Genomic DNA, 16,463 nt, shown 5'->3' on the forward strand with positions numbered 1-16,463 from the left:
TACAGGTGTACTGTGTTTATTCCATCTTGTGGAGGGCTCCTTCGATGGATGAAATATCATCTCAATAACGATACCCATGCAAGCAGCCACACACAAGATACATCAACAGTTAGGTTTTGAAATGAGCAATATTTGTGTTTTTATAGACTCTAGATTTTTCAGCGATAGAGGAGAAGATATAATATTTCTCTGGATGCCTTAAAACATGTCTGGTACCGACCTATAAACTTCTGTTCTCAGATAACAATCTTTTCTTTATTCCTCTCTTCTTCCTGTATGTGCACAAGTGCAAATTATTCTCATTTTATAAGGTTGATTCTTTTGTTATGCTGCTATTCAGTCATTTCAGCTCCTAGACCACTTTTTTTCTTTTTTTTTTGAGTGTGTAGATTCATGACTGAGGAACAAAAGCAGAGAGACAGTACTTGAACTTCTTATTTCAAAGAAATAATACGGAAAAGATAAATGGTGCCTACAGAGTGCATCGACACACATCCAGGAAAACATATATAATTATTTATTTTGCACCTCTGTGTCCTCCAAGCAGGATTCATATGAGTGTATAACTACAGTATTTTCATCCAAGTGTAGTATGTCATTTATTGAACAGAGGGTTTGTCTTTCAGCCTGAAATCATTTGTGGTTTTTCCACCTTTGAAAGGGAAGCAGGCAAGCAGCAGAGACATCTGCCTTGCTTTTAATAGGTATCACAAATGTTTCAGTAATTCCACTCCATCTGAAACTTCCCTCCCCTTCAGCACACTCCCAAGTTTCACCAGAGGAATGAAGTTGGGGCTCTTTGCCTTGCAGAGCATAGGTATTTTCCCCAGCTAAGAGGATCGGAAAGATTCCACCAGTGGGCTTGCATCATGGAGGCTAGCAGTCAATCCAGTAGTCAACAGATTCTGTGGAAAGATGTGAGTCAGTTTTCTTCTTTTTATGTTGGATTTCTTTTCTGCACTTAATTAAGTGCACAAACAATTTAAAATTAACTGCATCATTCATAGTCTTTTAAAACATGCACTAGAATTTTAGGTCTTTGCAATGTCAAGGAGAGCATCAGCTCCCTTAAAATTTAACAGCTCAATAAATTAAGTGCAGGTTGCAGCAGTAGTGATTTAAAAAGAAAAAATGTGATATTTTAATGGACACTTTAAGTTAAATATGCCAGAAGTGTGGCTTGATGTCTTGCTGAGTGATCAGAGTTTTTTCACAGAATATTAAATTTTCCATCTGAGTTTTTTTGGCTTTTCACTTTGGTTTCCTTCCTTTATTCCCACTTGCCTTACCTGGACCATTTTATTTGCTTTAAACGTGCAATATCCAAATGAAAGGAGCATGAATATAGACAAAAAGTTGCTTTTAATTTAGAATTTATCACTAAAGATGATGAGGGGAAGGATTGTTTTCTTCTCGTTAACATATCTTTTTGCTTACAATAGAGCAATGGTCAAACACCTTCACAGCACAGTATCATATATAAAGCTATATTTATATCCCTGTTTGTATGTATGTATATATGTATGACAAAGTTCACTCATTTGCAAAGAAAAAGTGACTCTGTGAATGCACTATTAGTGGTGGGAAATTGCTATGATTATAAAATCACCTGTGGCCTCCTGTTTCAGAATAGCTTTTACAGAAATTCAGATGCTTATATGAGTGTGGCCTGGTGTGATAAACTACTGCCTGCTTGTTGGTTTACGTAGGCTACCTCTGTTTTTTCTGTTGTTTTCTCAAGAAAATGCTCCTTCTTTGCATGATAACAGCAGGGGGCTCCAGGCACTCTTCCTCACAAAGCTCAGGAGGAATTGCCTGGCTGATTCTGAACTCCTAAACCTTTAAACACTAGTTGGCAGCTGCTGTGCACTCAGACTGCTCACACTGTCTCCATCCGTGCCTTTATTTCTGTCTGTCTGTCCATCTGTGTGTCTGTCTCTCAATCCCACCTCCTTCCTCTGAGTATTCGACATTCAAAGCACAGGCAGAGAGAGGTTTGTCCTCTAGTTAAGTTTCCACTGCTTATGCAATCTGCCACAGGAGAGCAGAGGATTTCAGCCACCGTTTCTTTTCTCTTTTTTTTTTGTACTCTGAGAAATTCATAGTATATGGAATTTCTAGCTCCCTGATTGTGGCCCTCTGTTTTTTCATCATGCCGTAGGAATGTACAATTCTTTGATGTGCCTGACATTTTTGAGGCAACTCTACAATGTCAAATAACGAATGGTGGGAGTATAGACTTCCTTAATGGCTAAGGCATAGTTAAAGTTATTAAGAGCTATCTTGAATAATGTATCCTCTGTCCCTTCCACAGCTGCTAATGCATTTACCAACCAGATATTCAATGCATCCACATGCCGCTATTACTAAATCATATTTATGCCTCTTGGTTATGCCACCTACATTTTGTACTTTCAAAAGAACAAAAAAGGCATATGAAATATGCATTTTGGAACTACTGGGACTAATTATTTTTACATAAAACAAGTCCAAAGGTTAGAAAAAGTCATGCTACTATTATTCAAAATTAATTCCTAGATATTATGTTAAAAAGCCAGTATGTTAAAGTGCTGTCCAGTCTACCACAGCTTAACTACTGTAACAACCTCAGCCACAATAGAAAACCAAAGCTGCTTTATCGTCATTTTTAAAAGACATGAAGATAAGCAACACCAATTTTGCTAATTGAAGTTGGTTCCATTTTTTTTTTTTTTTTTTTTTTTTTTAACATATCTGCTTTTCTGTTGTCCTCCGAGACCTTCAAAAGTGGTCCAGTGTGAATGAGTAGCTTTCATTTTCTCCCTGCTGGAGCTCTGGTGGAACAAAAGCCTGTCTTTATTAATTTGTGGCCTTAAGCTTGGGGAATTGACTACAGTGGGCAGAGTTTTAATTTGAAGAAAAGTTTAATAAATGTAACCTTTCTGTGACACTTTTAGCTGCCTCTTCTTCTCTGCACTTGGCATGGGAATGGCTATATTTTTGTCATCAGCAGCCTCACTGATGGATAAATGTTGCCGAGCAGCCAAATCAAACAGTGTCTCTTTTGGGTAAATACAACCCTAATATGAGAGAAAATTGAAACATAGAAATATCAACTACAGTTTCGAAGTGGGAAGAGCTAGTTCAGGCAGCATACAAGCTAAAACCACTGCCTCAGAGAATATGCGGTTCTCTGAGAAAAAAAAACTGAAGTACAAGCCTGTGTACATAAAAACAGAAGGCAAGAAGTCAACTTCAAGTCTCAAGGTGCCTTTTGGCAAGAAACATCCAATCACAGAGCTTTAGGTTTTGTTATGTGCCCCTTTAGACTACAAAAATAGAAAATTGAAAACATAATCTGCAGGTTACCCAAATTCACATTTGATTTCTGGATCTGTTTTGAATTTGGCAACTATTTTGTAAAGAAATTCAAAACAAAGGATATTGAGGTTACTATTGGTCTGACTCACTAAGGCTCTTGCCACCTAGCAACAGCAGCCGAGGTTCATGGTGATTGAAGCATGTTGACCGCAAAACCAAACAATGGCCAAAATGTGATTTTTTTTGTACTAAATAATTAAAATCAATAACAGTGTGGTCAAAATACCAATTTGCCCATGTATGCTGATTCTAAATACTTTAAACTATTTCAATACGTATTTCTCTTTGTATTAATACACCACAACCAGCAGCAACTTCTCACTCACCTTCTCTTGAAAAGTAAGTTGACAAACTCTACCTCCTATCATTCACTCAAAGTGTTGTGTTCTTCTTATTCGCTCTGGTTGAATAGTGTTATGTTACGGTGTTATAAAGATAGTAGGTGCAGAGCTTCTGCAACCTGTTTTGGTGGATAAAGAAAAGAGCAGGAATGCTGTTTGGAGCCAGGAGCCAAAGGGGTGGGTCCTCTGGCCATCACACACAACCAAGAGTGAAGTGTAATTAAAACTGCAATATCAACAATTACCATAACACAGCTTGGAATAACTGTTCCTGATTTTTTTTTCCTATTGGTTGAGGGTTACATGACGCCGCTTATTATTTATGAGCTCTTATGGTGTGCTTTTACATGGCAGTCATGTCTGCATACATAAATAATCACAGTGAGTGACCATGAAACTTGACTATTTGGTCTGCAATGATTCGCTTCGCAGAAAAACAATGTAATGAGATCTATGCTACCTCAATGTGAGTTATGGAATGATAGTAATATTTTATGTCCTCCTTGTTGTGGCAATGATATCAATATGCTTTTTCTTATTTTTCAAAGGATAGTATCAGAGTTAGAAATTCCAGTGTTATGACAATACCAGTTGGCAATTATTCAATAAGGTTACATGAACATTACATCATGCAGTAGAGCCTTGTGTACATGTGTTGAATAACACCAAAGATGTTTTTGAAATAGGAATTCAGAATGGAGAAAAACCCCTCCACAATTAGCAGCTCCTCCCAATTCACAGCTACACAAAGCTACAGCCAGCAGTTAGCTTAGCATAGTATAAAGAAAAAGAAGCAAACAGGTAGCCTTGGTGTATGAAAAGGTAAAATAAAGCACCCTAAATACCACATTATACTTCATTTGTACAAAAATATACAAAATGGTGTTACCAACCTCAAGCTGTTAAACAAGGGAGACATAATATGTTAATTAATCAGCTTCACAGGAAGCAGATTTGCTTTTCAAGTCTATCTTAAACTGGCAAATGAAAAGCGGTCTCAGTCTCATCTAGCATATTTTGAAAAATGTCACATTATTACCTTGAGGAACAGTTCTGTGTTCAATTAGGTTGTGATGAATGATGTTGTAGTGACTTACATACAAACCAAATAAACATTAAGGACTTGTGTTGTTTGCAGGTTGAGGCTGGAAAAGGGAAGAAGGCCAAGTACCACACCTATCAGCGAGTGGCTCTGGTCCTGGCTCTGGTCTTCCTGGTTTTGGCTCTTTGCGTTTTCAGCCTGAGATATCTGTGGGGCCCCAGTCTGGGGAAGGTAAGATTAAATACCACCTCGCTGTATGCCAGTCATCAGCCTTATTGCCACCGTCTGTGGTAAGTGCAGTCTTCATGAGAGACAGATGAAAGACATGCTGAGCTTCCACATCAGCAAATCATACAGGTTACATCAAAGAAAAAAATATGCGAGAAAGAAAAAGGGATGGCCACACAAAGAGCCAGACACAGTCTCTGCAGTCTGCATTGTATTCCACTAGATTAAAAGATGTGTGGGCAATGGAAAAGACAGCTGTGTTTTGCTCTGCTCGTGTTTTGGTTGTCAGATCTGTAATTTCACGAAATCTTGGCCCAAACCACAAACCACCTTTTACGGTTGCAAATGTTGGCCTGTAGCATTTAGCCACTTTCTGCTCAGATTGTAAACATCTTCTCACAATGACAAACCCTGATAACTCAAAGCTGACCCTAATTGCTGTTGACCAGAGTAGTTTCAGCAGGACTGAAGCCTCTTGGCAATGTAATTGGGATAAACTCTTGTCCTGGCAATTCATCTTGTAAAATCCAATTCAATCACAGTTGATGGAGAACATTTTCACTTCCTTCCTTTCCCCTGATTTTCCCAAGGGGCCAAAAAAGCTAATTTACCCAAGCTGGGAGGAAAAATACATCAATAATTTCACATCCAGAAATTGGATGCTATATACGTTCTGAGCTCAGTTGGGAATGAGAGAAAATGATTAAAATGAAATGATGGTTAAAAAGGAACACATACATTTCAAACCTGGATTCATAAGTCTGCTTTGTGTGCACTGTAAATGCCATGAGGTGAGACATAGGAGAATGTAGTGCACTGGATGCATCTTGTCATACCAACATCTTTGTATTATCGAACAAACATTAATTCACAGCACCTTCTGCCACTATTCTTCTATTTCTGCTTCCATTGAGGTACAAATTTCAGTCGCCGACAGTCCCTTCTAAGCTCAGGTTAACCAAGGGCCATCTGTACTTCCTGTATAGACGGCATTGTCCACGTTCTCTCCTTTCAACATAGATATGAATCACCTTTGAGCCATCTCCTTTGTCCTTGTTAAATATTTCATGCCGGAGGTAGAGCAGTCATTATTTCCACTTTAATAAGCTGTGATCATTCTCACGTGGCACGAAATGTGTTGATGGCAGAGGTTGCCCAGGCGATGAATATCAAACCTGTGGACCCTGGGTTTTGCTTTAATGGGGTCTTGAGGGGGAGGCTCATTGTCTGGCCTCCGCATCAGGGAGGGAGATGGAGCTACTTCAAACAAGAATCACCTGTCTGTCAGATGGGAAGGAAGCTCCCTCAGACACAGTGAAACTCAGGTTTGTGTCCATAGAGACGAACTGATACAGTGGATGGATGGATGGATGGATGGATGGATGGATGGATGGATGGATGGATGGATGGATGGATGTGATATGCTACCCAGCAGGACGTGTTTTTTAAGCTACATTTTTAGACTCTGGGCAGCAGCGAAGCATTTGAAGCCAAGGGGAGTGTACTTAATCTATTTTAGGAAATAGCTGTGTACAGGGGTTGTTTATGACATGAGCACAATAAAATGAAGATTCTCAAATTCAGCTAAAGTATTGCAAGTCTGTTAGCGGTCTCTAACATCTGGACTTGAATTAATCCCCCAGCTACTGGCTGCCTGGAAGTATTTTTAAAAATCAAGATCAACAGGAAACATACATTGTGCATCATGAAGAGTAGTTACATCAAATCACCAACTCTCCCATCTGAATAGTCTTTAAAGCTAATCATTATTTTTATTAGGGATGTCCCAAATTGTGCTGGTCCTGATCTCAGTCTCGGTTCTTTAATTTTATGTTCAGATTTTTAAAAAAGGATGAAATATTGGTGAATTTGTGAATATGTGTAAATTGTTGCGCTGGGTAATATAGACCACTCTATTTTTCACATGGTACCTGATACAAATACTCAAGATTCAAGGTTATCTTCATTGTCCACAGGGGTGTTTTGCTCTGCAGCACATATTAACACAACAAAATGAACAACAGCAGCAGCAATAACTAACAAACTAATGCAGGAAATTGAAAATCATAAGACATACAAATGTGCAAGTGTCCAAATGTGCCAAGGCAGAGCAAAGACCCAGCCACAGTGTTAATTTCCATTAAGCATGTAAATAGCACCAGGGACTGAAGCCTCCAGTTGAAACAGACAAAAAAGCTTAAGTTTAAAATATTATTAGAAAAAGGTTAACACATACTGCATACAAACATAATGCAATATTTAGCAGCTAAAGAGCCAGATATTTCCTTCAGGAGTTGACCAAAACAGAACAAAAACAACAGTGATTACTGAACTTGCATTTGGAAACGGACAAAATGAACACTAGTGCTGCTCTGTGTGTGCATGATGTGTAAATAAGCAACTGTGTGATGGTGCACTGGCCAATTTTATAAGATGCTACCACATAACTGTTGTTTTTATTGGCTGTTATATATGTACTGCATATATATAGTGGGATAAATGCAAAGTCCCAGTATGAAAAGGTACTGCAGTAAGTAACATTTGATTGGAAAGTGTCCTAAAATGCATTCTTGATGACATAATAGAATGAGAGTAAACACTTTAAAGTACTAATTACTAAGTAATAGTGTAGTTCTTTGAAAAGCAAAGTTTCGAAGTTGCAGGAAAAGAATCACAAGCAATAAATTCCTCATGTGGCCCTCGTCTCAGTGTGACAACTGGTCGTACATCACTTGGATCGTGGGGAAAGGTTAAACAACGTCGTAATAATAATAGCTTTTTAATACAGTGGATGCTCTGCTTTCAATTGGGCAAGCGAACATTGCAAATTAAAACTGACAAATCTGAGAATCCACAGCTTTGAAGATAACAAGCAAAGGAAGTCCTGATGATGGCTCTGATCTTATTACTAAAGCCAATGATGACAAAATTTGCTCTGCTCTTTTTGAAATTGGTGCAGAGCTCTGCAGACAGGACTCGCAAGTTGTGCATGAGCTTAGATGTGTTTCATGCCCCGAATATGTATTTATGTCTTATGTAATCGAATTAAAACCAATTGAAACACACATATCACACACTATATATCACATATTAAATAACACTTTGACCTTTGCATTGCAGTTGGGAGTTACTGCACAGCTGCAGCCATGAACATTTCTTATCCATGTTCACAGTTCACCAAGGCAACATGGCCTCTTTCACCCAGCTTAGTATAAATAGCCACAGAAAGGTAATTTGCTCTGTGCATTGTATTTCAATATGACATGATAACCGCTTGGGAAGTTCTTTTAATTACCTGCAAACATATGTTGTTGCAGAGGTCTGGGGAAGATCCTTTGCCATCATTTCCTCTGCTTGTGTGAGTTTGCTCGTGTGTGAGAGAGAAAGACGGGGCGTGGTTGTGCTTGCACACACGTGATTTTTTTTTTTATGCATCAGTGTGCATTGTGTGTTTCCATGTGTAGATTAGATGCCTCTGCATTCTCTTTTGGCTTACGGCAAATGTCTGTTTACTATGTGCTCATTATTGTTCTGGGCCGCAAGTCTCACTGGGGGATTTTGCCTCCTTGTAAATTAATCCTCTGTTATTACCAGTTTACATCAGCAACTGTGTGAAAATGAAATCTGGCTGGTGAATCCAACAGAAAAGTGACAATAATTTGCCCTAATGAAATCTTTTATAAATTATTCTCTAAAAGGGAAAAAAAAGAACAAAATGTAGACATTAATTTCTGCTGAGCGTAATCTAAACGTTTAAGTAGATTTTTGCATTATTACATTTGATATAGTTGGTGCTGTTTTTAATTCATGAACGACTTTGAATGAGATCATCCGCCGACCAGCAGCAAGGCACAGAGTAATTGTGAGCCTGTAGACACTGTGAACCATTTTTTTCTTGGGGAACCTTGAATAGCTCACAGCTGCCTGAGAAATACATGAATGTCAAACCTGAGGAAAGTGCTCCATTATTCAAGCTGAAATTGCATTGCTCACCTTGATGCCTTTCGCTCGTCGTTCCCAAGGTAGCTGCTGAGTTGTCGCTCCTGATGGCCTCTTAAAGGCCTCACTGTCAGGTCCGGCTTCTTTAATGAACACGGCTGTGCCTGCTGCTTTTCCACTGGTCACAGGTGTATGGCTTTTCAAGGCTGGGCCCCGCTTTGTTTATTTATTGCTTGTAGGCTGTGTATACCCAGCAGTCCCCTCACTGTCCAGATGTCAACATGCAACAGGGGAGGGAGACACAAGATTAGACTGTGATATGATTCTATCTTCCTGTCATGTGTATACTGTTTTGTGTCTTAGATTTTTCACCAGGAATAAAACAAGACAAGGCAAACTTCTCCTCACGCTCAGGAGTGTTAGCAGTTTGTTTACTCAGTCTGGTGTGGAGGAATTATTATTCCGAGGAAGCAACAGGGCTTATCTAAACAGCTGGTTCTACGAGACCTTTTGGGAGGCCTGCCCCTCAGTCTGTAATGTTTTCTGATTTTACACGTCAGGCTCATTCATTCATTAACAGGCCGGTGTCCACCGGTGTTTCTCCCCGGCTGTTATATTAAGGCCGCTACAGGCTGCCTCCTAAGATGATGCATTATGCCTTCTATTTGGGGAGCAGTCAGGAGGTGGAAGGGGTTTCAGTGCAGGGAAAACAAAAGAGAGTTGTTTTAAATTGTTGCCAGTGGAGTGCCTGAGGTGGGAAGGCTTCATGGCACATTGCGGTTGTGGCACATTGCCTTCTTCTGGGACGCTGACTGCTACAGAGAGCGTGACAACACTGCAAAGCCCACCGGGAGTTACTCATTGTGCCGTACAGCATTTTAGTGTGTCAGTGGGTTCATTTTTAAAAACTTGAACAACATGTGTGCAGGAAAGATCAGGATCTTAATTGGTAGTGCTTCATTGTGCCAATCCACCAGCAGCTCATGTGCAGCATGTTGTGTGTGTACAGTGTGGCGGGTAAACAGACATCAATGCACGGCTTTTTTGTGTTTTTTCCAGACTCTGTTTCTCCCTCCTTCCTGTGTCACCAGTGTGACTGCCAAGTAGACTCTCTGCTCTGTTGTACAATTTAGAATGTGATTGAGCTTTCACATCCACTTTCGCTCTCCCAGTAAGTCTGCACCGCTTATAGCCTCGACACAGCCACGACGCTGAAGCAGGGAAGTGAGCAGCAAACTGGAAATGCTCTGTTCATCTGTTCTTGCTCAACATATTTGACACTACAGATCAAAAATGTTGCTATTTTGTCATTCCACACAGTACTGAATTCAACTTTAAAATGTCAGCGTGCTATACATCGGTCAGCAATTAAAAGGTGGCATTGGCAGTTTTTTTTTCTTTTAACTTTGCCCTATTATTTCACTGTGTGCAATACGTGAGGAGAGAAGCAGCAGAATCTAAATCTTTCTGGTGCTCAGTCTTTATGTAAAATAACCTTCGTTGATTACCTTTTTTTTTTTTTTTTTTCAAATGTGGTAAATGAGAACTTGTGGCAGCTCTAAAAGTCACAATGTTTCCTAATTTTAATGACATGTATCCAGACCTATCAGCCTTGTTTGGGCTTTTTATATATATAGACTGGTGAAATAAATGTGTAAAAATCAACTAAAATACCAGGCTTTTAAAGGAAGACCTTTCATCCAGTGAATGTTAAAGTGTTGACACGGGAAATGAGCAAAGTAAACCAGGCAGCTTAGTTTTAAAAGCTGTAATGAACCTCATTAATGATGAGATATTCATTCCAGATGTTATGGAGCCATAAGTCACAGAATCATAAATAATATGCTAATATACAAGTGGGCTTACCTACTGTGACTTCATGCTGGCACTGCTTCAATTTTAAATGTGACACTTCAACCTCTTGTGCTCCAAATAGTTTTTAATATCGCATTTAGTAAATGATGTGTCATTAGAGGGTGGTAGAAACAAATTGTTAAACTCCAAAAAAAAATAAATTAAAAAATTATATCACAGGTAGGCCTATAATATGTTTTTTCCTGGTATGCAAACACAGGTTGCATTAACTGTGTTGTGAGTGAGCCATGCAAACTAAAGAAAACAGCACATAGAAACAATTTGTGTTGAGATGCTCCCCTGTTGAGCACAACATAATCTCTCTGTGGCTTCCACAGCTGTTATAATTTACTGCTGAAAAGTAAATCTGTTTAACAATGTGAAAATGCTTTAGTTACCACTTTGATTTATGCACACAATCCACTTAGCTAGATTTCGGGAAAGATTTGGGTTTGAGGTGAATTATGTACTTTGTCTCAGAAGACATAGTGGTTTGAGTTAAAATGACTATTTTATCAAGGTTTTGGGGAGCTTTGTCATCATGGTTACAGTGATAACTACGTGGCTACGGTTTGAGAGCGATCAAAGTCAGTAACTGTTTGTTAGGAACAAAGCATGAATTGGAGTCACCCGTGTTAAAGTTTGCTGTTTTGTTGACCCACTCATCCACCCCGACTTCCTTCCTCCTCAAACTTTGTTGCTCTCAAAGGACTATCTCTTTTGCTTCTGTCATAATAAATCCAGCAGCTGGCAGAGGGCTTACTCATTTGAACATTAACATAGTGTCATTTTTCAGCACCCACTGGAATGACCGAGGCTGTCATTCTTCTTGGTAGGACAGTTTGCATGTTGCCCAAGTTTCTGTTTGAGACATTGTGCCTGCAGTAGAAGAAAAGTTATACAGATCTGCACATAAAAATGATGCTCAATAGCATCACTAATGTTCAAGAAGCCTAAACAAGTCCTGTAAGTAACTAACTTATAACTGCAAACACTGTCAACAGTTTAGGGCCCTTTGTGACCAAGCAATAAGCTGTAAATCAGCCTGGGATGGAAATAGTGCATTTAATTATTACAGTAATTAAGTGGTTTTATTGTGTAATTGTATTTGTTTCAATATTTTTTTCTTGAAGTGTTTTATGCATTGTCTGCATTTCAAATCACAATAATACTAAGTAAAAATGAAGCAGTTTGTGAACAGTACAACAGCACAGCTGCCTGCTGCCTCAGCTGTTAATTCTATAAGAATGGTTGGTTATTGGGTTTTTACAGCATAACATTGCTAGAGAAAGCCTATGGGCACCCTCTGTGGTGGTATTGTCGCCATCACTTGTTAATTCTACTAAGGCCACAGTATGGAAGGCAGCTGTATATTTGTAATTGGTAGTCAGTTATGTGCAGAGCTTGTCTGTAGAGAATGAATTTAATTTGGGTTTTGACTGAAGGTCTAAGTGCGCCTTACCAGGAACTACAGGATGTTGCTCTGCTGGAAAATACATTGATATTTTAACACATTTTATTTTGCAACTCAAACATGACCATCCTTAACTACTTGTTTGAAATAATTGCTGTGTTGCATTATAATAGCTGCTTTAATGAAGCCATCATTAATGTTATCAGTGTCACCTGGGTTGTACATGCAATAACAAGTCAAAAATATCTGGTGTGAAGCAGATCTATGAATTTGATTTATTTTAGCACAATACAGACACAGAAATGGTCTGATGGTAGCAGGGATATAAAGATTCAGGTTTGCAAGATTTATTCATAAACCAAAATGACATGTAAAGTACGAGATGAGCAGATCTTTGACAATGAGGAAAAGAAAAACTGGTGAAGCTCATTAAACAAGCATGTCAGTCAAATCCAGCAAATGAAGAAGCCTATCTTTCTCTCAAGATCACTGCCAGAATATTGTACAATGTACTTGTCTTTTGTGTCAGAAAACTCTGGCAGTTTGGGCAAAGTTTAACACACATTTTAAATTTACACAGCAGAAACTAATAAGGAAAATGCGTGAAAAGTAACGGTTTGTGATCTTGAAAACATTTCTTCAACAAATCCAAATTAGTCACTTTTGCAGTTATTTTTCTTTGCTGTATTTACACATCAGGAAAGCGTGAAATGTTTGCTTCCAAAGAGGTTCATAATAAACAAGGTTTGGGAACCACTGCACTTTATGTTGACTAGTACAGATGGTAATGCATTAGCAATGTTTGACAGCCCTATCACACACACTGTAAGAATTGTATTTTCATGTGGTTAGTTCCACTTTGACTCAGTCTCTGTTTGACAAATGGTATTTGGTCATTTTGGTGGTTCAGTTGCCCAAAGAGCCTTTAAAATTTAGCATGCAGCTCGTTCTGAAGCATTTAAGGCCCTGAAGTATTTGTGATTTTTTTTTCCCCCCCATACTGGATGTATCCAGCAATCATCACTACAAGTATGATGGATGACAGCTGCTGCTTGGCCGCTGTGTCTCATTTGCCCAGAAAATGTACTTCACTTTGTCAGCTGATGGTGATAAAGCTTGTCAAGATCCCTTTCCTGGTGGCAGCATCACTGACCCACTGACCCGCATGAGCAGCTACAACATGAATGGATGAAATGGGAGGTGACTAATTCACTTTAAATATTGGAGGAGGAGGAGGAGGAGGAAGAGGAGGAGGAGGAGGAGGAGGATGGCTGTTCCTCTGGAGTGCAGACGTGTTATTTTGGAGACACAGCTTTCTTCTAACCGGTAACACCAGGGGTCTGAGACTCTTTAAAGTACAGTGTGTCCTCTGGGCTTTTGTCTCTTGCTGAGATAATGTGGGGCTCATTAGCTGTCTGGCAGGAACAAATAATACCCTGGGTGAAATGTTGCAGGGTTTAATTAACAACAATGCTGTCATACACTAAATATTAATATCAAAATTCATTCCTGCTGCGAAACAGAGTTTTATACTGTCTATCAGGACTGGAGTTTGAACATCGGAGCACATAAGGGCATTTGTGACTTTTTGATTTACCACCTCTAAAATGGCATCACTGTACAAACTATAAAGTCCTTTTTAATAAGGTCACAAAAGAATTTGTTGGTGCAATAATTACAAGTAAAATATTTTGGGTGCAACACAATGTGCAGAGATGTGATTTCAGGTAAACCTGCCACGAGCATTCATTCATAATGGAAAGAATATCCTGTCTGTCATTTAGACTTATGCATGGAAGATGAATCCAAAGGTCACTGATGCTCTTGTTGTAATCCCCTGGTTTCTTTCCCAGTGTAAATTGACCTGTTTTCATCTAATCGCATTTGAGGCTTATAATGTCACCTAAATTACACCTGTGTGCCCCTGTGACCTTCAACAATGTTACAGTCCAGTGATTGAAACATCTGCACTTAACAGTAGAAATCACATGCTGGCCTATAAATAGTCTTCTAAATGCACACTTGCTACATGTGTGAGAGCATATTACTTTTAAAAAATCTTTGCAGTGTTTCAACATATTGCTTTCTATGCTCTTGTGGTGTCATAAAATGTTTCATATTATAATATTCAGAATTCTTGGAATAATTAAGAATGTTTTTTTTCCTATGCATCCATCCATTTTATTCCATCTATCCGGGGTAGTGTCACAGTGGCAGCAAGCTAAGCAGGTCATTACAGATGTCCCTCATGCCAGCAACGCTTTCCAGCTCCTTCCAGGGAGTCCCAAGGTGTTCCCAGGCCAAATGAGATATGTAGTCCCTCCAGTGAGATCTGGGTCTGCCCCGGGATCTCTTCCCAGCTGGATGTACCTGGAAGACCTCCAACAGGAGGCACCTAGGAGGCATTCTAATCAGGTGCCCGAAGCACCTCAGCCTTTCATGGAGCAGTGACTCTACACTGAACTCCCTCTGGATGTCCAAGTTCCTCACCCAATCTCTACGACTGAGCCCAGCCTCATTCTTTCAGTCACTACCCAGAGCTCATGGCCATAGGTGCTGGTTGAAACATAGATCGACCGGTAAATCCTGATCTTTGCCTTCTCCCTCAGCTCTCTCTTTATGACAGCAGGTCAGGACAACACCTAAATTACTGCTGACACTGCACCAATCCCTGTGTCCATCTCACGCCTCATTTTCCCATCACTTGTCAACAAGATCCAGAGACACTTAAACTCTTTGACTGGTACAGCAACTCACCCGCAACCCACAGGGAGTAATCCACCTGTTTCTGGCAGAGAACCATGTCCATTGAGGTGCTGACTCCCAGTCCAGCTGCTTCACACTCTACTGCAAAACACCCATTGCGGCTGATAGCAGACGATTTTTTCCTGTATGTGGCTGGAATTTTGTCTTTCTTGCTCTTAGCCCCATTTGTGAACTCAGACCTCTGTATGTTACTGTGTTATTTGGTCACACAAAGGTATAGTTGAGACCTTTTCTTCATCCAGTTATGGGTTGCATCCTTAGAGGTATTCTCGGGATCTCACAAATGTCATCTGTCTCCCAGGCAAGACCAAATTTTAAATCCAGTACTTCCCCAGGCTTCGGCATTTGCTCTGTTTGCATATGTTATATTTTTGTTGCACACAGTGCAGCAGTGGCTGACACAGCCTGTCACAGTGTGGGATTTAAGCACAGGTTTTGTCGTGAAAACATCTGAAGGTTTGTTTGGTATCACAAAAATATATTTGAAGATGTGCCTTTTCCCCTATGGTTGGAAAACACTGTATCTGAATCACAGAGCAACAAACAAAGGGCTGAGGTCACGACTTGGACAAGTTTACCTCTAATTTTTTAACTGTTACAAGAGGAACCAGGTCTTTACTTTTTTAGCAGTGCCGTTATCCAGCATATGTTTATATTTAAGTGACAAAACCTACTTGTGGCCATAGTAATGACAACAGGATTAAAGGAAGTGAGAAGATATTGTCATAGTACAACTAAGTCTCCGTAGGGAGGAGGTTGGAGTGGATGGATGGGTCATCAAAACATCAGACTTCAAAATAGGAGACAGATATTTGTTTTCCATTTTCAAATGACAATAATGACCATGAGTGTCTTGTAACCATAGCATTAATGTTTCTTATTGTAACCATGACAATGAAGGTCCCATTATCTTAGCAAAATTGTTACTTTAGTCCAAACTACAACATTTCAATAAAAGCCATGGTAATTCTCCAAATTAGAAAACTGTTCCATGTAGGTCTCCATCAAGACAGAATGAACAAATGATTTTGTAATTTAAATTGAATGTCTAGTTGCTATCATCAGGTCCTCCTGTGATCTTTAGAATGCAGCATCCTTCCAAAATATATATTGGGCATCACAGTGGCATTTTTAGGCTTCCTCAAACAGACTTTTTGTTAACAATAGCTGTGAATTAGTGTTTAATACATTTTGAGATTGATGTGGGCCTGCATTTACCTATTCTTATGGAAATAGAGACAATATCTATGAAGATCTAGAAGGTATGTAATCAAAGGTCCACCCTTCATCCATTTCATTACACAAATACTATAAATCGCTTGTTGTCAACTGTAATCATTGCAAAAATCATTCAGTCGGGCTCTAAGCAGATTGTCAGTAAGTGTCCTCAATTCCCAATACTTGACCTGAGCCAGAAACAAACAGGTAGTTAATGGAAGTGACATTGGCAGCGAGTCAAGGTGAGGCATTTATCCCACAAAGAAGACTTGTTAATTTACTTCAGTCTTAGGCAAACATT

The 16,463-nt window shown here is 39.4% G+C and overlaps 1 protein-coding gene across 2 annotated transcripts in view; it reads left to right on the forward strand.

Moving 5' to 3' along the window:
* Positions 1-759: 759 nt before the first annotated feature.
* Positions 760-16,463, forward strand: part of tnmd (tenomodulin) — a 64,152-nt gene continuing 48,448 nt past the window's right edge. For both annotated transcript variants that reach the window (XM_035949266.2, XM_023272672.3), the window contains exons 1-2: positions 760-917; positions 4,840-4,974. In XM_035949266.2, coding sequence (XP_035805159.1) covers positions 870-917; positions 4,840-4,974 — 183 coding nt within the window. In that variant the 5' untranslated portion in view covers positions 760-869. The remainder of the gene's footprint in view (positions 918-4,839; positions 4,975-16,463) is intronic.

Source organism: Amphiprion ocellaris, chromosome 13 (assembly GCF_022539595.1).
Source record: "Amphiprion ocellaris isolate individual 3 ecotype Okinawa chromosome 13, ASM2253959v1, whole genome shotgun sequence".
Classification (NCBI taxonomy): Eukaryota; Metazoa; Chordata; class Actinopteri; family Pomacentridae; genus Amphiprion; species Amphiprion ocellaris.